General features: G+C 40.2%; 1 protein-coding gene across 12 annotated transcripts in view; it reads right to left on the bottom strand.

Annotated features, from left to right (window-relative positions):
- Positions 1–23461, bottom strand: part of LOC308410241 (adhesion G protein-coupled receptor L3) — a 267657-nt gene that overhangs the window by 148134 nt on the left and 96062 nt on the right. For all 12 annotated transcript variants that reach the window (XM_080903456.1, XM_080903455.1, XM_080903451.1 and 9 more), the window contains one exon: positions 19962–20175. In XM_080903456.1, the coding sequence (XP_080759582.1) occupies positions 19962–20175 (214 nt within the window). The remainder of the gene's footprint in view (positions 1–19961; positions 20176–23461) is intronic.

Raw genomic sequence — 23461 nt, 5'->3', positions numbered from 1 at the left:
TCCTGTCTGTTTGTTTCTGCTCGGCTTGTTTCCCAACTCCGGTATGTATTTGGTGTCAGTGTCTGTTTGTAGCAGAAGATTTATTGCAAAACACTTTGAAAAAAATGACAGTCTTTTGGCTCACACTTTGTTGTGCTGTTGTACGGAACATAAAAACGTGTTATCCTCACCTAATTCCATCATTTCTGGTATCTATTATGACCCGAGGCCTGTCTCGCAAAGCAGGATTAGCGGGTAGGCGAGCTAACTTTGGGTTTAACCTTCACTGCTCGTCACAAAGACGTCTCAAGTTCAAACCGCGCTGCGTTGCAATGGCTGCTAATGCCACAGATCAAACCCCTGAGGTACTGTTTTATTCTGGGACCATTGATATACATGTACATAAAAGGCCATCTCTTCAGCGATCAATTGGGAAGGAAAAAGGGAGACACCATTCCGGGAGATATAAAAATACCATCTTTTTATGAAAGCTCAGCTCAGAGAGGTGTCTTTAGAAGATGAGTTAGAAAGATGTTCCACTTTAAGCACAATTAGAAATCTCACTCTGCCTATAAAACAGGGTCTCCTTCCAAAAAAAATCCACAGCTACTTATTATCAGTGACAAATTTAATTTAATAATTCGTATTAATAGCTGCTACAATATTCTGCAGCACTCCTGGCAGTGATTGGTGCAGTGCATTTAAAACCTGTCACTGCAGTTATGACATACATTAAGGGACATGAAGTGAAACTATTTAATGAAGAGCAATTATAAATGTAAAATGATCTGTATATTTGACTGAAATTGCGCTCCAACCAAATTGCTTTGGTTTTATAAGACACAAGCTATTCCGTTTATAAGCAATGAAGTGAGAGCGTGTGATGTTTTTTTCATACTTGTGATTGATTATATACCGCTTCTGTGTTTTTAATTCTTTTATTTTTTTATACCTTGCTGAATTTTATTATTTTATGCTCCTATGCAGCCTCCTAATTTCCCAACTGGAGTCAACAGTTCCATCATATCTTTTATTAAATATACTGACAGCAGGTGTTAGACTGCGTGCACAGTTCTCACCTCTTTCATGTGAACTTGCATCACGAAGAACACCCTGGGTGTTAAAAAAAACAATTATATATATATATATATATATATATATATATATATATATATATATATATATATATATATATATATATATATATATATATCTATATATAAAATGAAGGGTATACCTTCTTGAAATTCCACAAGAAATGCTAATACATAATGAGACAGCAGAGGCCATTAAAAGGTGGATGAGACAACAATGTTCTGGCTGGCAACATCTAAATGTTTAACATCTTTGTGAAACACGAAGTCAAGTCATGACACTTGAAAGGACAGATTCCTGTGACGTATCAAAGGAAAACGTATCTCCGAGACGCACATCAGTCGACGTGTACCGGCGTCAGGGGGCAGCGGATCTAAAATAAATTCAATCAACTTTTCAAGGTGACGTGAGAAACCAGATTGTGTGGTGACAGCGTCAGCGAAGAAAAGAGTGGAAAAGGGTCTGCAGTGATGCAGATGAAGCATCTTTTATCTGTGCTGCTTCCCTTGCTGTCATTCTCCAACTATAAAACCAGTGCCTGCCTCCTCCCTCTCTCGTCTCTGCTTCTATGGCGCAGATACAGTATGTAGCCATGATGCATAAAGTTGCCTCAAATAATTATAATTTGAATAATTAAATATAATTTAATTAAAATAGGGAATTCAATAAAAAATCATTTCGTGCACTCAGGTCTCCATTAAAAATGAGACCTTAATCTGAATAGAAAATTACCTGATGAATAGAGGTCATAGAGGAGCTGTTAATTAAAATATCCAAAATTTAAGCAGATATCAGCCCTGATGGGCAGCCGATTTTACCTGTAACATCCAAATAAAGACTCAATCCAGTTGCTGCACCGCTGCACAAATAAGCTTCACGCTACATTCGCTTCCACTGCAAAGTCCATAACGGGAGCCGCGCAGCCTCCACCACCAGCCATCCAGCTTTCACCCTCTTCAACCCCCCCGCCCTCACCCATCTCAATGAGCATGTACATGGGAAAAATAGGTCCATGTCTGCACTCACAAAAGGCCTTTTCTTGCTTTATATGCAGCACTTTGGAACATGTTTTAAGCAAATGGCGAGAGGGCGGGGTTGTAAGCTACTCTCTTTTATGGTATAGCAATCACTCCGTGGCAGCTACAGGCACTTTCCTTAAAATCACACCTTGGTAAGGAACGGCCACGGTCCAGTGGTCTGAGAAAGCCATTGATGGAATTAAGGCTCATGAATACGAATGCAGCAAGTGAGAGCTCTCCCACTGTGTAATATTGACATGCTCCCTGGTCAGAAAATAGCCTGGTATAATTAGCTTTCACAAGCAAGTACAGGGTCAGCAGGAGAGGCCACTCTAGACACCAACAATACCCTCAACAGGAACATGTTTGCCACTGAAAATGAGTGCGGTGCAGATCTTCAGTTGCCAGCACTATTATTCTGTCTACCTCTACAATATCAAGTGTTATTGATATAGTTATACAATACAAAGACTAATATGGCCCAAAAAATATCAGGTTATGTGAGTAAATGAAATAAATAGTTCCTAAAAGCTGTCTAACTATAAGGTTGGATATAAAAATATAGACAGATTCAAAGCCTATAAACACACCACAGACTGTATATTAAAGACAGATGTAGCCACTGTGACATCACCCTTTGCTTTTGCCATCTCTGTGTTATAAGAAGTGAAGGTGATGAGTGAGGAGGGTTACTACACTCTCGTTAGCAAAGTGACTCTAAACAGGAGAGTAAAAATACATAAACATTATGTTGTATTGAACTGAGACCGTAAACTTATAAAAGTGTTCCAGGTGATAGATAAAGGCCCAAAGGGTTGTTTTCCCATAGATTTCAAAACATTTTGTCGCTTAAGTTGATTTAATCTACAAGAAAGCTAGTCAGAGAGTATTTCTTTTCAGGTAATTATGCAGTTTAGCCAAAACAATTTAGAAAGAGTATGTGTCAGCATGGCTGAAATAGTGAAATTTTAATATTTCAGTCTTGTATGGTTACTTGTAACTGTTGCACACAGGAAGAAATGGGATTGTCAGAACTGCTGGAACAATCATTGGTCGACAACAAACCTCATGAGTTAACCCATATGGAAAAGATATATATAAATCTTATAAAGTTTGTATCTGTCTTGTGTGAAACTTGTATGAAAAGCATATAAGAGTGAAAACAGATATAAGATCCCTTGAAAAATTATATAATGAAACTTGTATGTTTTGGATACTTACTAAAACAATATATGAAAGTAATGCGAAAGTGGCCACTTTCATGAGTAAATCATGTAAGCCTTATATGATTTACTCATGAAAGTGGCCACTTTCATGAGTAAATCATGTAAGCCTTATATGATTTACTCATGAAAGTGGCCACTTTCATGAGTGATCACATATATAAGTTTTTACTATTTCTTTTCCATATGGGAAGATAAGCCCGGTCTACTGTTGCTGACCGAGAACACCCTCTTTATTCTGATGTAATGTCCTCAGGACGACATTGCAGGATGCTTTGCTAGTAAAAGTGCAATTAGCATGCTAAATAATAATGTCTGTGTGATGTCTGTGATTTATGACTTGGTGAATCACAATCTTAGACTAATTTCGACGAACAATAAAGTTATTTTAAGTGTAACAATCTGACCTTTTTAAAAAAGGATTTGCCCCCTGCTGGTCATTAGAAAGAATGCAGATTTAAAGCACTTCCATCTTTTACATACAGTTTATAAAACATGATAGGCCACAGACCATAGATCAGGGAAGTCCAACTCCAGGCCTCAAGGGCCGGTGTCCTGCAGCTTTTAAAAATTATCCTTGATCCAACACAGCTGATTTAAATGACTAAATTAAGTCCTCAACATGCCTTGAAGTTCTCCAGAAGCCTGGTAATGCACTAATCATTTGAGGTGTGTTGACCCAGGGTGAGATCTAAAACCTGCAGGACACCGGCCCTTGAGGCCTGGAGTTCCCCACCCCTGATTTAACACTTGAGTAGAGACTTGAGATAAGACCTGAAAAAAGTTTTGTATGGTAGTCTAAGCATCATAAAGGCACAAAGATTCCCAAAAAAGAGCAAGTGGAAGGTCAGAAACATCACAGAAAGCCATTACGCAGACAATGTTATCTGTGATGGTTAATGACTAATTAATCTGATGGTAAAATACTATTATTACTAGTGATTATCAGAATAATCTTAATCATGTTGCTCACCTAAGGGAGGAGGAATGTCAAATGAGATTCATCTATTGTTAGAAATATAAATAAGTTATACGCAGTCCCCCAAGACAGGAATCTCCTGCTGAGGTTTTCTATGCGCGGTACTGGAAATGCGTAGAGTCCAAGTGGTACAAACTCTATGAATATTCAGCACACTGGAATAGATCAAAGGGAATTATGCAACTGTGCTATGAAACATTAATCACCAGAGAGTGTCATCAGTTTTCCAGCTTCAAGATTGATACACTATGTTTTCCTTGTGTTTTTTTAAACGTGCACATGGATCTGGCAACCACAGATCAAACACAGTGATAATTGAACTATTTTATACCGATTAGTATTTGAAGGTTGTGATGATTCAAAGCAAAAACATTTACCCCATCGGGCAAAATTGAGCTTGAGATCTTTTAATATAAAGAGGAAATGGGATATGAAAATCTTTAAAGTGCTTCTTTCATTTCCAGATGTATCATATGTTCTCGTGACCGGCTGGATAATTCATAAAACAGATACCAGAGACCAAGATACCAAGAAATGTTGAGATTATATTGAATCGAGCTACTTTTACGGAGCGGGCTTCAAGACTGTGCGGAAAGGCAGATGTGGAACGGCAGGTATTCCTGTGAATATCTTTCTAAAAGGCATTTGGAAAACGAAACTTCTAAGGCATTGTGCTTGGTTGGTAAAACAGTAAAACAAGAGTATCTAAGAGTAGCTTTTCACCACTGGATAAAGTGCTTGGACAATAAATAAATGATGATGCTGAGTACAGTTCTGACCTGGCTATGCTTCTTCTAGACTGAAAAAGACCAAAGCTGTTAATGCTCAATACTGTCCATGTGCTAAGCATCCAACATTACAAACAGTGCAGATGTTCAGCCAGGAAAGCTATAAAGCCTGGTGCAGCAAATCAGCGTAGCATCCATGGAGGGTAGATGCAGTAGGCCAGGAAATTTCATCATAAAACATCATTAAACAGGTAAAGAGACTTTCAGTAATGACATTTTCCTTTATTCTCTATTAATTGATGAGCTTGACCTAAGAATGGCTAATTATCCTACAGTATTGATCAGAACTGAATCAAACTTACACGCAACGATCACCTGGGTCTGCACACAAACTGTGTTCAAGAATATATTTGCTGTTTTATTTTCCAGCAGCTCTTGAGTTTTTAGTTTAACTTGTGCAAAATGATCAGTCTTCTAAAAAAAAACAGTAAAATAAAGAGAAAATTCTGAATCTTTAGACTCAGCATTGGCTCATTGTTTGTGATTAATATGTCACAGCTATGCCACTGATTGCACAGCTTAGAGTCACAGGGCCCATGCTTGTTATCATCAGGCGAGAGGTTTCCACAGAGAAAGCAAAATACTATTTCTCTCATATGTCACTGAACTGTGGGAGAACGCACAAAGTAGACAGGAAGACCCTGCACGAGCAGAAAGTTCAAACCCTCTTACCAAGAGGTGACAGCTGTAACCACTGGACCACTACAGTACAACTTTCTGATAAAACATCTTCATCCACCGGAGAGATTTTCTGGTAGACTTTGCAGATTCGGATTATAAATAGCACCTTTGAGCACAATTCTAGACATATCTTTTCGGCAAATTGGAATTGGGGTAACCAGATGAGAGCACTAACTAAGAGTGGATGGGACCAGGCTAATAAAGCAGATTCATCCTGAAGGTGCTTACTGTGTGCCGCCATTAGAGAATTACAAAGCAAACAAGGTGAAACCTCACCCCGTTTTGCTCCCTTGAACTTGTCTTGCCAAGGTTAGAGGGCGTGTGTCATGAATGTAGATCCTGCTCCCCACGCCCTTGTACAGCGCCGCAGAATTTTGATTGCGGATGCTCATTCATGCCCTCCTCCCAAAGAAAAATTACGTGACAGACACAAAGAAAAAGAATCACTGAGGTAGTTTTTTAAAAAAGAAGCTTAAGACGAAGAGAAGTTCTATGGAGTCAAAAAGGGACTTAAAATCAAAGAGTAATTAAGAGGACAGGGAAACGGGCTGAGAGGTAGTGAGATAGTAGGATTAGGGCGGGAAGAGTATCTTGTAATGCCGTGCTGAGCAGTGACCTGAAGACTTCTCAGCCGAGCAGTTTGAGCCGTCCTCAGTACGACCTAAACTCACAAAGATGGCTGACCTTTCAGCAATGTCAAATGGCGATTACGCCAAGTGACAAACATCCACATAAGCTATTTTCACACATGCGGCGCAATCCTGAACTTCTATGAAGCTTACCTGAGAGAGGTACATGTGAGAACGCAATTCTCCAGCACAGTCGGTACAAAGTACACGGGACGTCAGATTGCACCTATGTGAGAATAGCTCAGCTAATAGCCAGGAGCATTAACCGACTCCTGCACGCAGCTCCTTCACCAAGCTATTTTCACCCTTCTGAAGAGGACCGTTTCTTCCTGTGTGCCACATGTGAAAAGGAATATAACCCAGCCTGATTTTCCTCAAACAGTTTCCAAGGACAAGCGTGTAAATGTTTAAGTTCACTCTTTAAATGTGCATGACAAAAGCTGGCAGATTTGTACTACATTAGAGGAAAAAGAGAAAGCTGTGACCTCTCATGACCAAAGTGAAGGTAATTCTTGAAAGCACAGCAAAAGCCATCAAAAGCAACCAAAAAAAATCAAACCTAATCAAAGAGAGAAATATCATTTATCAAAGTTTTTTCGATGAACACTGAAGGTCACTGCATGGAAAAGCAAGAAGATAGACAGAGATGCGCGATTAATGTGATTATACTGAACTCAAAAAGGTTGGGGAGTTTACATCTGAATGTCAGTGACATTTACATTTATGAAAGCCCCGCACCAGTGATAAACACCTGTTCACCAAAAGCTCAGTCGACTCAAAGTTTTGGTGAGGAGAATCGGTTTAACCAACACCGAGAGCTGGCCTGAAAGGACGTATCACAACATAATCACGACGAACAGCTCTAGGGTGTTTCTTAATGCAGCTGTTATTCTGATTAATTTACCAAAGGCACAGATGAAGTGGAATATAAAAAAAAAATAAAAGAATGTAGTGATTAATCACGACCATCACATTTTAAACAGCTCTGTCACAGACACAGTGTGTGAAAACGAAGTTGTTGCCCTGGAAGTTCACGACAGCGTGCGAGCGCGCGAGGCTGAGGGCAGGTAACGAGCCTCCCGACTCTGTGGTAAAATATAAATGAATTATGTCCCGCATCACATCGAGGTTCGCTTTTGTTTCACTTAAGTGATTAATAAGGCTGGATTCAATTAGATACGCTTACTTTTATATGCACCAGTATCATCGCCACTGCCAACAGACTCAGTTTGTTTAGGCTGTTTATATGATTGCATAAACTGACAATTTCCCGCAATAATCCTGTTTACATGACTACACAGAGCCGAGCTGTTTATTTTTGTTCTTAAATGATAAACTGTCTGCTCGCCCCTATCAAATTTAATCAAAACTATTACAATTACAACACTGCTGTATAAAATTATACTGCAATTCATTTTTTGGGGGGTGGAAGCGAAGGGGGATAATTAGAAGCGCAATGCTATTTTTTCTTTTTTTTCTCTTCGTCAGACTAGTTGAAAGGATGGCGATGACTCACGCAGCTGTTGCCCCTCATAACCCAGGGTTTTTGGATTTGGATATAGAGGCAGGACTGCTGGGAAAACAGTTCACAGAGACGGGAGAAAAAGATCTTTTAAAGTGGCTTAGTGTTATACTGAGTTCCTTAGGATGTCCCCAGCTCTAAAAAACCAATCATTTGTAATGCTCGCAAAATAACGGTCCGTGTGCATGGGCGGCATTTTTGGATTGCTTTTTTTTTCCTCCCGGAAGCACCCATGACCTCATTTTCAGCCCTTACTGTTGCTAGGTTACAAAGTACTTCATCCTAAACCATCTTCTTTAAAATTTTCTCCTCCACCATCATTTACTGATTTAATACCATTAAGTTTCATGTGTAACTGGAGTCAATCCTTTGGGTCCAGTGGGTTGCGGGTTGGGGCCTGCATGGCTCGGGCTTGTTCTGGCACTTTCTAAAGAATGGGATCTGGAGAATTCAGAGGTGAGTAAACGTTTTGGACTGCATCCCATCCATTATTTTACCAGGGGGGAGGCCAGTGCTGTTGAGTGGTGCCATTGTGCATTGGGGGTAGGCAGAGTGTGCAGCAATGTTTAGGTGGGTAAGTAACGTTCATAGGAAACCCAGGGCCCAAGGTTTTCCAGCAAATCTCTGCATTGTAATAGGATAATCAATGTTATCCATTTTAGTAGTTTTACACAAATCATATTTTAAGATTTGGACACACTAATCTAAAAAACTGTCATCATATCAAAGTTTTTAAATTGCAAAAATGATAAACTGATGGGATGAAAGAGCTCCAAGAAGCTCTCAAATTCAGCATCAAAGGATGTTGTTTTTATCTTGGGGGAGAGAGATGAAGAATACCCAGCAAAGTTATTAAAGGTCAGTTAAAGTTGCATGCCCTCACTATGTTGGAGGAAAAATAAACGGATCCAGCTCTTTAGGGCAAAACGAAGAGATGGAGCTGTAGACATCAAATGTGTTGGCTACTCCCAACTGCCAATTAAAAAAAAAGGAATACCAAAAAGAGAAAAAAAAGTGATAAAAAAAATGGTGGAGCGCAGCGAGGAGCAAACATCAGATAGGGGGAAGGAAAAAGCCGAGTCGGCTCCCTCCACTCTGACTAAGCACCTGCTCCTGCCTGAATTAGCCCTTTCTTTACTGTTTGGACTCGTCCAAATGAAACTCACTCCCCTCATGACAAATGGACCAAAGCCTCCCACTTCCACTTTTTTTAACACATAAAACCCCATGTTTAGTGAGGCACCACTGTGACAGCTATTAATCTGATAGAACCCAGCTCCCGCTTCCAGGCTTCCTGTGGGGCAAAGAATAATAAAAAAAGAAAAACATTGCTGAAAACTTCCAAAGTTCTGGATTCTCCTGGCAAAGCTTGTAGGGGCATAAAGTCTATGGGGTATTCATCTTGGAATCCAAAAGCGGACACGGTTACGGTAGATTCAAACCACTGGCTTGGTCGTGTCAATCCGCTCTTTTATCTCCATCTCCTGAGAGTTACCAATTTTCTCCGTGTAGGGAGATACTCTTAAACATTTTTTTTCCCCCCACGCAGGCTTCCTTTTCCATCTAATCACCACAGAGTCTCGTATCGCCACGTCTGGGAGACCCGGGCTTACTCAAAAGGCCGCCAGCTTGAAATTTATTGCAACTAATTGGCCAAAATTGAATGCGGCAGGTTCTTATCAAAGACGATTGGAGTGGGGTTCGGAGGCAGGAAGGCTGAAAAATGAGACAGGATAATGAATGTCAGGTGATGTCATCCAATGCGGGAAAAGAATAGAAAGTGGAAGAAATAAAGCTCTTTGATTTAAAAACTCTCCATGAAAAGAGGGTTACGCCGGGGCAGGCGGCAAACAAGCACAGATGGAAAGGCGGTTTGAATTCCTGCAGTAATCCAAAGAAGTTCTGAATGCGTTTACTGCGTCGCATGTTTGGTTTACAGTAAAATGGAATCTTTATCTTCCCTTTCTGTCAGAGCTTTTATTAATACCCTTTTTGCATATTAACGCCGGCTGCAAAGAAAGAAAAAAACACCTCCCACCATTCTCTATTTGTTCACGCTATTACAACAGGCAGTTGTCTCCCGCTGTGCTCATCGGTCATGTTTTTGTTCTGTAATTGTCAGGTGCTCAACACATAATTGTATCATGGAAAAAACAGCCTCCAACCAAGAGTAAGCAAGACAAACCAATGACTCCTGCATAAACAGAGAAAAGCTGGCGGAGAACACTTGTAGTTGAGAAGGAACAATGCCAAATATCGCCTCGATGCAATCTAATAAAATATATATAAACCTATTTCTTAGCCCGTTGGGAATCAGATCAATAAAGGTAGTGGATCTATATATGTATATACATATAACAAAGTGCTAGAGTGCTTCTTTCTTATTGAATCTGCCTGATTGAAGTTAGCAAGCGAGGAACACCTGGGTGATATTCTGACATTAATGCAAATGTAAATGTATTAAGTCATCTGACAGCTCTTTGTTTCGGGAGTTAAATGTTTATGCAAACCCTGATTTTAAACAACACGGGCCACTTGTGGTATGGCTTTAAAGTCGTGCCTGAACAATGACTGCATTACGCTCACATCTGCTCGGCATTATAATCGCTCTCGATGCCAGCAGCAGCTGTCTGTTATATTAAAGCTTCATAAATACTTAAAGCTACTTGTGCCGTGTAATTTTGCTTGCTTTTCTGCTTTCTTTGAGCGTTGCACTTTCATCAGAGATATCTTCACTCTCTAGTTCAGTAGGTAAAGTGGTCGCCCCATGATCGGAAGGTCGGCGGTTCGAATCCACTTAACGGCTACCCTGAGGTACCCCTGAGCAAGGTACCGTCCCTACACACTGCTCCCCGGGCGCCTGCTTAGTGGGCTGCCCACTGCTTCACTGAGTGAATGGGTCAAATGCAGAGAAAAAACAAGTAATTTCCCCATGGGGATCAATAAAGTATCCATTATTATTATTATTATTATTATTATTATAGTTTTTGGCCGGGGGCCAAAATCACCCAATCTTACATTTCTTATAATGCAACTTGATTTAATCTTTCGTCAGCTCATTCTGAAAGCTTACACCTGCAGTTTGTCATGCAGGGTTTTCTGATAAAAATGTTAGGCTCGGTCCAGGCTCAGATCATGATCATCACATCGAGAGTTATGGAAGACACTGTAAAGCTGTTTCACAGGGAGAGCTGTACATAAACAGCATGGACTGGGTGAAATTTAATACTGACATCATGCTGGGTTTTTTCCTACTTTTGTTTTTTGTACTTTCAGGGATGTAAGTATAAGGAGACATTTACTGTAAATAGATGTAGACAGCCAGAAAACTTGACCTGTTGACATACAGTACAGTACAAAAGTCATGTATTAACCCTTACTTTGATTTATTTTGTTACGATAATGGAAATTAGTTACCTAGACTTATTAAAATACATGCAAACATACATGGAAATACAGTATATGAGGAGAAACAGAATTTGGACCATTGTAACAAGCTTCAAAGTCAATATTTAGTTTGACGACCTTGATTCTTTACCAGAGAATGAAACCTATTAGTCGAGCTTTCTTGTCATTTCTTAAAGTAATATTTCTCCAGACTTCTTGAAGGATATTCAAGGCTCTTTTTTCCCAATGCTGGCTGTCCTTTGTTCTGTTCTCTATCGCGATGATCCCACACTGCTTCAGTAATGTTGAGGTTCAGGCTCTGGCGAGTATTTCATTGTATGTTTTTCTATCCAGGTACACTTTTACTGCATTGGCAGTGTGTTTAGGATCATTGTCATACTGAAAAATAAAGCCACAGCCAATCAGACACCTCCCAGATTGTACTGGACTGTGGCTCAAAATCAGATGGTACTTTTCTGTATTCATAATGCCATCAGTTTTAAAATGGATCCCCAGTCCCACTGGCTGAAATCCAACCCCAAACCACGACACAGCTTCACCCATGTTTTTCAAATGACTGTAGTCACTCACTTTTCCTACCTCTCTCCTGACCTCAATTGCTCCATAAGACTGGTTGCCACTAATTTAAAGTCCAGTCTTTGTGTAAATTGGCATACTTCAGGTATTTGGCTTGTTGACAGCCACCCTTTTCACTGAGACCATTTCTGTTGAGGCTTCGACGAACAGGAGATGGATCAACCGAAAGGCCAGATGCATCTCGCAGGTCCTGTGTTAGCTCTTTGCTGGATTGTTTTTTTCCCATTTCGTAAAGACATTATTTCCACTGTTCATCTGCTACAGGTACGTCTCTTCAGTTTTTTCAGCAATCTTCAGCAAGAGGCTCCACACCATGGACAAGCCAAGTTTTCAAGTTAATAGCAGCCAATGTTCAAAGAAAAACGTTGAAAGATCTTCAGAAAGCCTGGAGAACTCTGCTTAAGACCAGTTTAAAAAATTACAACAAGCCCAGCTCCTGAGGGCTGGCTCAATACTTTTGCACAACACTCGGTTTCTAATTATTTCCTTTTTGACAAACAGCTGTGATGATCAAAGATTTGAAGCACATAAGGATAAAATCAAAAACAATGCCAAGGGTTATAAGGCAGATACTGCAGTCGCCACCCTCTTTGCTGAGGGGATATCAGCACAGATGTGCTTGTTTTTTAAGCTATTAGGAATTACAGGTGCTAGGTCTGTGTTTTGTAAATATCACAACCAGTTAGCCTGAATAACTAATCCTTGTTTTGTCAGTGAAGAATACTGGTTCTTTAATCTGACGTTGAGCTAAATCAGTTAACAGGAACTGTTACTTTAAAGCCTTATGAAGGAAAAAAAGGCATCAGCGTGTTTCTTCTCAGCGTTTGCACTTTGAGTCCCACGCACGGCCCATTTGCCAAAGACTACGTGTTTTCTTCCAATAAATCATACGTCCCTAATATCCTCCGGAAGCCGATTCTTCAGTTAATCCCACTCTCCTTCTCAAACAAATATCTCATTCAAATCCTCCAACGCTGAAATAAGGTCACAGGAGAAGGATAATGAGAACTGCTACGTATGGGGAAGATCATCGTCAAAGGCGAGAGGATCCTCCCATCTGCTTTTCGCTCCTTATCCCTTAATCACACTTGTCCCTCGGTCAGCACGAGGTTCCATCCGTCATTTGTCTCACGCATTCCCATCCAAGTGCGCTGGGATTGTTTGTTTTCCTCGTGCACGTCATTAACATGAAGTTTGTCAAATGTCAGCTGTCATGCGGCCGGCGGGGTGAAATCACAGGTTGTGTTAATTTAGTTTTGCTGTTCCTCGCGGGACTTATCACGCTGTGACATCCATTAACCTTCATCGTTAGTGTCATCTGCACCAAACACAACACGCTCCATGTCAAAAATACATTTTGTTCTTCTATTTTTTGTTCTGTAAAATGACAAGTGTGACGGCGCAGCGGTGCGAAGGATCCCAGGGAGGCTACAGAAAAGAAATAAAGTGCATATGGAAGAAAAAAGACCAAAAACAGATCAGAACATGTAGGTGTTTAGATGTGTATGTGTTGAAAGGGGGGGAGTTGCTCCATCCTGACCTGCTTTTCTCCTTCAGGGGTCGTACACAAGCCTGCCACAATGCTATCAGCTGTCCCTTAAGGTGGCTGCTGAGGTCTACTGAGATATAAGGTGATATATAGCTTTGATATAGCCTGTAATTACTTGCCGTGAAGGCCACACCGCCTTCGGGAAAAGAAAAGGGGAACACACAAAAAAAAAGGGTGGAGAGAGAGACAGAGAGACAGAGACACTGGGGCTCTGATGAGAAAAGGGTCAGTCTTGTTTGATAGCACAAGTGGCCAGCCTCTCCAGCGATTTCACACAGGGAAGTGGCACTAGATGTATACACGTGTTTGAAAGAGGGCAGATTCAACAGATACCTCAGCTGCAGAGAATCGCCTGTGAAAGTGTCCCACGGGGGAATGGCGATGATTGCAAAAAAAAAAAATCACAGCGGCGTGTGTGCACACACTATGCAAATGGTGTCAAATTGTGCTAAATTAAAGCTCGGTACCATGTTTCAATTACAGTATCATTAGCCTCCATCTAGCTTTCAGCACAGCACCACCTATAAGTGACATGTTTATCCAGAGGCTATGGATTCTGCACATCCGCAGTGTTCAAAGCACAAAAGGGGGGGAATAGCTAATGAAAGAGACCCATTCATTTCACCCTGTCACAGGATGGTGCGAGACAACCTTCATTTCAAGATGCATTACAGCGCTCGCGAGCTCAGTGACGCGCTATCACTCACATACAGAGTGCTATTAGCTCTCGCTTAAAAGACTGTAATGGAACCAAACACCTTACCAAAGTAGCTCTTTTATATGGCTTTATAAGTGGGCTAAACTGAAGCAGGTAGAGTTTGGGTTTGATAGCTGAATAACAATGGGGCTCTTCTTAGTGGTTGGTGAGGCGGGTGGAGGAGGGCTGAGCTGGCTAAATGTGTGTTGACAGCGCAAGCGAGCCAGTGACATGGCTGCACTTTTACCAGCGATGGACGCAAGCCTGGCACACAGACTAAGCCTGCAGCAGCGTGGCTCATCTTCAGACGCTACGTGAATGCTAACAACAGGGCTCGGCGGTCACCACGACTTAACTGGTGCCAGCAGGAGAGGCAGGTGGTACACAGGCCATAGTGGGATAAAAAGAGTGCCGAGTACCACAAGAGGAAAATAGCATGAGACCATTCACGAGTATGCCAATTAGTTTTTAACCAGATTAAGGTGACTGTGTTACTAAAACCACTTCTTCAAGTTAAATTGAGAGATTAGAAAGATTAGTCAACGTTTTTTCCCCTTAGTCAGCCGCCTACACTTGTTTCAACAGTCCGCAGTTTTAACAGCCACAACATAAAACTATCATTCATCAGCATTTTATGCATGCAGGAAATTTAATCAAACTTCAGGAAAGAAAATAAACTCTGATCACCTAGTTTCTCTAGTATCTTTCCATTGACTGTATGTTTTTCTATCCAGGTATGCTTTTACTGCACTGGCAGTGTGTTTGGAATCGTCGTCATACTGGAAAACCAAGCCACTGCCGATCAGTCACACTCCAGATGAAACATCAAAAATCTGACAATATTTTTCTGCGTTCATAACTCAATTCTAATTTTGACATGATTCCAAAATGCAAAACTTTCCAAAAAATGTCCAATGAATTCTGCAGTCCATAAGACCTGTTGCCATTGATTTTCAGTAATTTGGCATACCTTAGCTTTTTCCCCCCCCACCGTTTCCCTTCCTTCCCTTCCTTAAGCTTCTTGACAGCCACCGTTCCTCTGAGACCATTGCAGTTAAAAGGACTGCACTGAAATGAGCTAATGTTCAAAGGGAAACTTTGAAAGGCCTGCAGAACTATTGCTCAGGTCTTGGAAGCAAAGTATAAAGAATTTAGACTTTTGCACAGTACTGTACATCAAGATTTATTTTTTTTAGGAAGTGTCCCTGTGCTCGTTTCTAGGTCTATATTTTTATTCTTGGACTCTACTACTCTTTCACCTTTTATTAAAGCCCATTCCAATTTTTCAAACAGAAGGTTTGAAAAACAAATAGGAGGGAACGCTGTGTTTGTGATGACCATTTCATGGGTATCGCCTCCCTTTGACATTTTAGTTCCAAAAGTAGGGAAAACTATCTAAGACAGATCATTTAGAGAAGTTTTTGCTTCACAGGTTCCTGACATTGGTCTTATTATTTGCAACTTTGGCCATGTTTCCTATGAGCGTCCAGGACTTTAACAGTATATACATGATAATAAAAGAAAAAGCCAATATGTCTCCTTTCACCATTTGCTCAAAGCATTTGAGGAAGTTTTATATACTCTAAAAATGGAACAAAGACTTTGATTTACTGACAGATGGTGGTCATTTCTACACAGAACAAACTCAAGTCAGCTCTAAGTGAGTCAGAGTAAGCTTCACAGTTGGTCTTGTCAGCACCAAGCTGTGAGTGTTGATCCCCGCTGTTCTTGAGGACCACAACTGCAGCTTTAGGGAATACCATTTATATTAAACACTGTCCATATTTGCAAGATGCCTTATAGATTGCATCACTCTGGCTGAAGTCTAAACAGTGTCTGCCATACTTCAGAATGAGAACGCATCTGTGGGGTTTTGAATAATTAGCAGAAAGGTTACGCAGGAAGTCAGATATTCGTTAGTTTATCTGTTGGAGTTTAACCAATAACCTATTTTACTGACTGTAGGGCTGTTTTTGACAGGCCTGTTGCACATGTTTGCTTCGCTCGTGTACTATAACACAGACCTGTATGTTATTTTATTATGTTATTCTTTTTGATGCTTATATTTCGTCTTCTTTTTCTTTGCAAGCTACATATTCATGGTATCAGACAATAAGCCAATAACCAGCCACAGGCACTAATAGTGTCATTGTTTGCCAAACATATATTTAAAAGACATGCATGACATACTTAATCGAATCCAGAAACAACAACGTACGTGTAACGTACACGAAATATCTGTATAAGCGTATCCGTAACGTATACGTTATGTAGCTGTTTGAGATCAGCTGCCAAACACAATATATATAATTTAAGGACTTGAGTGTTTTAAAAATTATTCCCAAAAGTTCTACAGATGTGTATGTTGTAAATTTCATTCAGATTGATTAAGTTATCTAGGAGGAGTTGGCGAACAGACGTACACTACGATTAGAGTAAGACACTTTCAGCACTACTAGTCAGTTATTACGTTAAAAGAAGTGCCGTTCAACACAAATGTTTCATTCGTGGTTCTTTAAAAAGAATATATATTTAATCCAGCCAAGTTCTGTATTATGTGTGTTTTTGTAGCCTAACAAATTAGCTCGGTAATCAAATACCTCATGAAAGCCACAATCAGGGGGAAATCAGGTTACTGGAAACCATGTAAATGCTCTAATCAGACTATTACCTTGTTTGGATTGTTTCCAGTGATTAGGCTATGGACAGAGACAGGAAAGTATGAGGTGAAGGAGGAACGTCTTTTAGTTAGTCAACTAAAAAATAAAAAGACATGAATATCCATAATCTCCCTGTCCTGGCTTTGGCCTTATCTTTGTCTGTTCTAACTGCTTGTTTCTCTTTCAGGCTCATTTTCCTTTTTAACCCCAGTGAGCTTAGCCGCAGGTGCCTAGCAACGCCTGTGACAGCTCGACAGTGAAATAGTCGGAGGTGGCCATTCATTTGTTGTGCTAACCCCCGCATGCTAATGCCTAGCTGTGTCACTAAAGCCACGACCACATCCCTTCTTTGCCACCCTCCCTCCCAGTTCCAATTCATGCTACCCACACCTTTCATCCACTCAGCAGCTTCCTCTCCCAAGACAAAGTGCCCTGGCTCTGAATCAGGTTGTAGTTCCCTTTAAGCATCATTGAGACACCCCCGGTAGAAATGAGATGCTAAAAAGACACACTTGTCCCTGCTACTTTATGCTAGTTTTGTGTTCTTGACAGTTGCAGGACCCGTTGATTCATTCCTGCAGGGATTTTCGTCTGAGTGGGCAGCTCGGAGAACAAAGGAGCTACAGGGTGCATCAATTATCTGACAACATGTTTCAAACTCGCTCGTTTTAGCATCGGCTGCTTTTCACACAGCTGATTATCTGAACTCTGTGTTACCAAACTAAAAAGCAAAGAGCAATAGTTTGATAAAGCCCAAACGTCCATTAGTATTCTCAAGGGGCCGTGACCAATCTGGAACTAAAGCTCTGGAAATAAGTAGAGGTGAACATACATTCAGCTTTGGAAATAAAATGAGGCAGACAAAGTCAATGCAGAGCAGCAATTTAGATAAAGTCCATCGCTTCTGAGTGCTCAAGGGTGTTTTGACCTCAAAGGCAAGGGAAACCATGCTTAGAATGATAGCAGATAGGAGTTTTTATTCTGCTCTTAAGTGCTGCAGTAAGTCAACAACACACCAAAGACTGACTATATGTATATTCACTCGGCACTCTCCCTGAGCTCCCCGTTCACTGCTTTCATACAACTTGCTTCAAACACTGAAAACTTGTTTATATATTGCCTTAATGTTAGCAATCTATTACACGCAAAAAGCCGAAGTACAGTAAGAGCATCCTCGCTCTCTGGCCTGACAAATAGGCCTCCATGTCCCGGTTTCTGCACAACAGGCTCATAACTCTGAAAACAAAGCTCACTTCTGGCAGTGAAACTCATCACACATGTTTCTTCTGCTTTAACAAATAACCTGTTCATATTATTTGTAATGATCATTGATTTGTGTCAGTTTAAATTTATGGCTGGCACAGATTAGCAGCCAGGTATGGTGAGGTTTGTGGTTAATGCTGCTTGTGGCTCACTCGTTTTCTCAGTCAAATTAATCCATAACAGAGAAAAGTGTATGCACTATACCCTACCCTAATAATCTGCTCTGCATTCATTTTGTGGCTTTGTTAACTTGGAGCTCTGTTTTATACTTTTAACAAATCTCAAGGGCTGGTCTCAAACCAGACCCAAATAGTATTGAAATAAAGTGTGTACATTCTTGGGAGTAAGTAAAATATATTAAAAAAGCTACTCTTTTAAGAAAACATGTTTCAAAAAGAAGACATTTTTAATTTTTTATTAAATATCAGCAATCCTCAGGTGTGAATTAAAGTATTTCTCATTAACACAAGACTGGTTGATTATGTTTTCAAGATATGGCAATTATTTAAGAGCAAAAAGCAATTTGTTTCCTCTGAGCATGCCTGTGTGTGAACACGTACATATTCATGCATGCAAATAGTCTCAAGCTAGTCTTCTGAATGGGAGCCCAAACAACCTATCATTATTATTATTATCATCATCATCTGCTGTGGTCAACAATACACCTTTAAAATGAGTGCATATAAAAAGACCTTGCATCGTGGCCCTGGATTTCTTTTAGCGATGCTGCATAAAAGAAAGAAAATAGACTGGGAATGTGTTTTAAATTCTCTTTTTCATCCAAGGATAGAAAAAAACATAACTATACTGCATCTATTATGCATATTTTTCAATCGTCATTATGACCCTTTTCCACCACAATTCTTGGAAACGGTGTAGGAGGGTTTTTGGATCTTGTAATTTCGTTCTAAAGCTAAGTATGTACAGTTTTGACTACTTCCTGTTTAGTAGACTTTGGAGAACACACTGCACGGTTAAGTTTGTAACCCACAATGAAGTGAAAGCTAGCAAAGTAGGCTAATAAGCTTTCAGTGGGAAGGCGGTTTTAGGTTATTTATATCAGCTCCCATGTAGCTCTACATGGGAGCTGTAGCTTCCATAGACTGTATATAAAATATGGATGTAGCCTCCAAATTATCTATGATTTTGTCTTCTAGCATAATGAATACTCAGCGTTAGATTTATGACCATTGCTATAAAAGTTTCTGTGGACAGATGTGACCACTTTTAGACGGAAAAAAGCTAAGTAGAGTTAGCCTGCTAGCTAAGCTAATGCTACCACTTAGCTAACACTAACAGTTAGCTTTGCTAGCAAGCTGCATCCATACACTCTATAGATTAATTACATAGACACTAATAGGATCTAATTAGTGTTAAGAAACAAATAAGATGCTAGATTTTCACTCAGCAAATGTGACTTCTTAGACTTCCCACTTTATTTGTCACATAACAGCATTTAAAATGGTTGGTTCTCCAAACAGAACCAACACCCATGAAGAAAAGTAGTCCAGTTACTTGGCTCTCCTGACCTAAAAACTAACAGGCAGAACCATCTATAGCCACCTGTGTTTGCATTTACCTGTCAGCCCTTAATGTACATTTTAAGCCTCATAGAAAATAAAATGCAGCTATGAAAGGGAAAATTAGCTACAACCATTTTCATCCTGAACTGTAAACATGTTCGTTTGTACAGCAGGAACCTTTAACACAGGTGTCTACGGGGAAGTACTCAAGTTTTTTTTACTTCATCACTTTTTAACCTGGTTAAGTCCTCAGTGTGAAATTAAGTTTCATAGCAAAGCTGATTGCTATAATTCAGCTTGAACTCTTAAATATTAATTATATAGCCGATTAAGAATATTTACTACAATTCAGACAAATTTATGTCCGTACCTTTGAGACATGATCTTGTATGCATCTGGAAGGTAACACCGTGTGTTCTCCATCTGTGCTGGGTCTGCGTCGCAGATCTTATCATCAGTGCGGCCGTAGTTGGCGCTTTCGATCAGGATGACGTCAGTGCCCGGGCACCGTAGCTCAATGGGGTAGCTCTCGCACGACAGCTCCCTCCTCACCACCGCCATGGGGATGGGTGCTCGACTGAAGGCTGAAAGAATACAAAATAAATAAATAAATCAGTGTGTGAGAATTTCCGTTTTCTTCTTACCGGTGAAAATATTTCTACAAATAAGTGTTAAAGCAACTTCATACTGCAGTTGTGGTTAGCTCAGACCTGCATTTTTTTTAAAAAGTGTATACTACTGCAGGAAAATACAATCAAAAGGTCTGACACAGAGGCATAGGTGAAGAGGTTAGCCACCCTTTTCTAGAGTGTGTGGGTGGTTAGGACGCTGCTTGTTTGGAGTGGGAGGATGAGCGCTAACACAGGGGCCCCGGAGAGGCCAGGAGCTGTCGAAAGAGAGAGTCGGAGATACTACACAGATCAAACATAAGGAAATGGACACGGTGTTTGCTTTTGGCTGTGAGAAAATAAACATTCATTACATGGGCACTCAACTGAGAAATTAGAGACAGGCAGAAACACAAAGGCAAAGGATCCACAGCAGAGTGTGGCCCAAGTAAATTGTTGAAATTTCCCTCTAGACTAAAATCTATAAATCATAAGAAGCGCCAGATTCTTTGTTTTTTAAGGTGAAACAATGCCTTTCAGTTAGACAACACAAAGGCGAGAGGCAGGAGGTCAAAAGGTGGCCCTGTGCCTCAAGCCAAAAATGGGAGTCAAATTGGCAAAAATACGCTGTTTACTGCAGAGCCAAAATGGCCGGGAGACCCCAGTGAGGCTGAGAGGCGGCCGTCCAAAGGTTGCCATTTTTTCCCTTTCCTCTGACACGCACGCACATCTGCGGAGACTCAGTCGCGCACGAACACGGCATGTGCAGAGCAGTCTGGAGAAGTTCTGTGTTTACAGCGAGAATAAAAAATGAGCAAGAAGCGTAAACATTGGCCTGAGTGACTGCAGGAGGACTGTGGCAGTTACGGATTTCTATAAACATCCTTTCAGACGAGTGTCTGAACTGAAAAAGCCAGCGCTGGATGACATGGAACACAGACATTCATCAGGGAGGACAGATGGAGAAAAAGAGGCACACGGAGTGAATCCACATGTGAAAACGAGAGTGGGTGATACCACATGTATCTCTAAAACTCCAAACGTGGCCCCAATGTGTCACTCGTGTGTGTTTGTGACAGTATGTATACAATAAAGAGCTATGTATGAATGTGAATGGAGAAGAGCGCTATGCGAGTGCAGTCCATTTACCACGAGCTCATTTTGACCTTGGAAACAACAACAGCGACAATAATCTCACCACAAGGTCCTTTTAATCATTCCTCCGCAGCCTTCAATCATATCATAAATACGCCATCAGCAAGTCGAGTGCAACTGCTGCAGATACAAGAAGTCTCCATTTAAAAAGCTCAAATGGGAAAAATTCTTACTTTTAAGGTCACGCAATTGAAAACTCCTGAAAAAAGACAATTAATGAAAGGATCCACATCAGTCACAGTTATTTAAATCCACGATCACAGAGCGTACTTGTCTGTAAAGCACAAACCAGTGTTATTTGCTAATGAAAATCCTAGAATAGGTGATAGCATACAAACCAAGATAACTGAACCTTTTGTCACAGTTTTAAATATATATTTATGGCATCCATCACCTTGGGTGTGAAGCGGCAAATGCTTAAGTAATAAACAGCTGCGTCTGAGATGTGTGAAGTGTACAATTTTCATCCATCGCTCTCTCGTTTTTCCTCACCCTTTTGCAGCCATCTCATTGTTTGGTTGTGATTCACACAAGAAACAAAGCAAAGCACTAACAATGACGGTTTTCTGACGGAAGTTCGTTCGTCCAGCGCTGTGCCGCCGCGCACGGCTCGTTTCTTTCTTTACCAGCTCTTCCCGGTACTGCCGCTTTATTGAAGTCAGACCGGCTTATCATGTTTAATTACATATCTTAAAACAGCTAGGCGCAACAATGTCGAGCTGACACTTCATGTAATCTCAGACGGATTGGTTGATGTTGAGATCAAGGCTCTGTGGGGGCCATACCATCTGTTGCAGAACTCTTTGTTCTCGCGTCTTCCCTATGGTATCGTGCCATCGAATGCAAATATAGGAAATGAACACTGAACACTTTAAAAATAAAAGACATTTTTAAAAGTAATGTAGTTGTGGGTGTTTTTTAGCCAGTGGAATAACTTTGAGTAAATGCCTTTCTTTATAACCTAAATCAAACAGCTTAATACAGAACCCTGCCAGATTTTTGTGGATATAATTGTATTACTGTGCATTACAGTAAATTAGTAGATTTACTTAATTTACTGTATTTTCACAGTGAACTTTCATGGAATCCACATTGTGCAGATACAGTACCGTGCAAAAGTCTTGGGCCACCCCTCATTTCTTTAATTTGCTTCCACAGTAGGGCTGAACGATTATGGAAAATAATCTAATTGCGATTTTTTGCCCCAATATTGCGATTGCGATGCGATATGCGATTATTTTTTAAGGTCTTTGTCTTCTGTATTATTAAACAAAGACAAGCAATACATCATATAGTATGGCCAATACTATATTACATTAATTTTAAACTGTTCTTTCCTGGAAGACAGACCTCTGTTATGATGACATGAGGTGATGCATGAATTGATGACTGACATTTTTATTTAACTTCTTCAATCACAACAGTATATTTGAACATACACAATAGTTTATTTTTAGCTTACAAACATCTGAGCATAAAGTGCTGACAAGGAACCCTGGTGTAAACATTAAAATGAAAGTCAGTACAATGTGCAGATTGCAGAAATATATATAAAAAAAATCAGTGGCTTTACCACACTCAGTTTTTCGACATCTGTGAACTACTAGACAGTCATTCAATTAAAAAATAATATTAAATAAATAAAACTAATAAATAAAAAATACACACATCTTACTGATCTCTGCAGTCAGTAACATTACACATAAAGTGCAAACATAATAGCAATTGTATAAACACACACACAAACACGCCTTTAAAGTTTAAAGGCGTGAAATTGGACGGTCTAGTTCTGATTAGCGTCACCGCTGTCTCGGTGGAGTTTAATAAACTCGGCCGTCTGCTTCTTGCTATCTAAAATATAACCAGACACTGGTGTAAATTCTCGACTGTCTCATACTTCTGTTTAATAAGTTTTCTGTTTGACGTTTAGTCAGCTGTGTGAAAACCAAGGAGGAACCCACCCGGGGGATTAATAAAGTTTTATTTTATCTAATCTAATAACTTTAATCTCAGCCAAACCGATTTACTCACGAACAAACAAAACACTGAAAAAAGCCCAACAATAACATTTTTAGGTTGTCTAAGTGACTTATATATTACGTTTAAC

This window comes from Rhamphochromis sp. 'chilingali', assembly GCF_963969265.1.
Source record: "Rhamphochromis sp. 'chilingali' genome assembly, chromosome: 1".
NCBI lineage: Eukaryota > Metazoa > Chordata > Actinopteri > Cichliformes > Cichlidae > Rhamphochromis > Rhamphochromis sp. 'chilingali'.
This window is presented reverse-complemented; position numbering and strand designations above follow the sequence as displayed.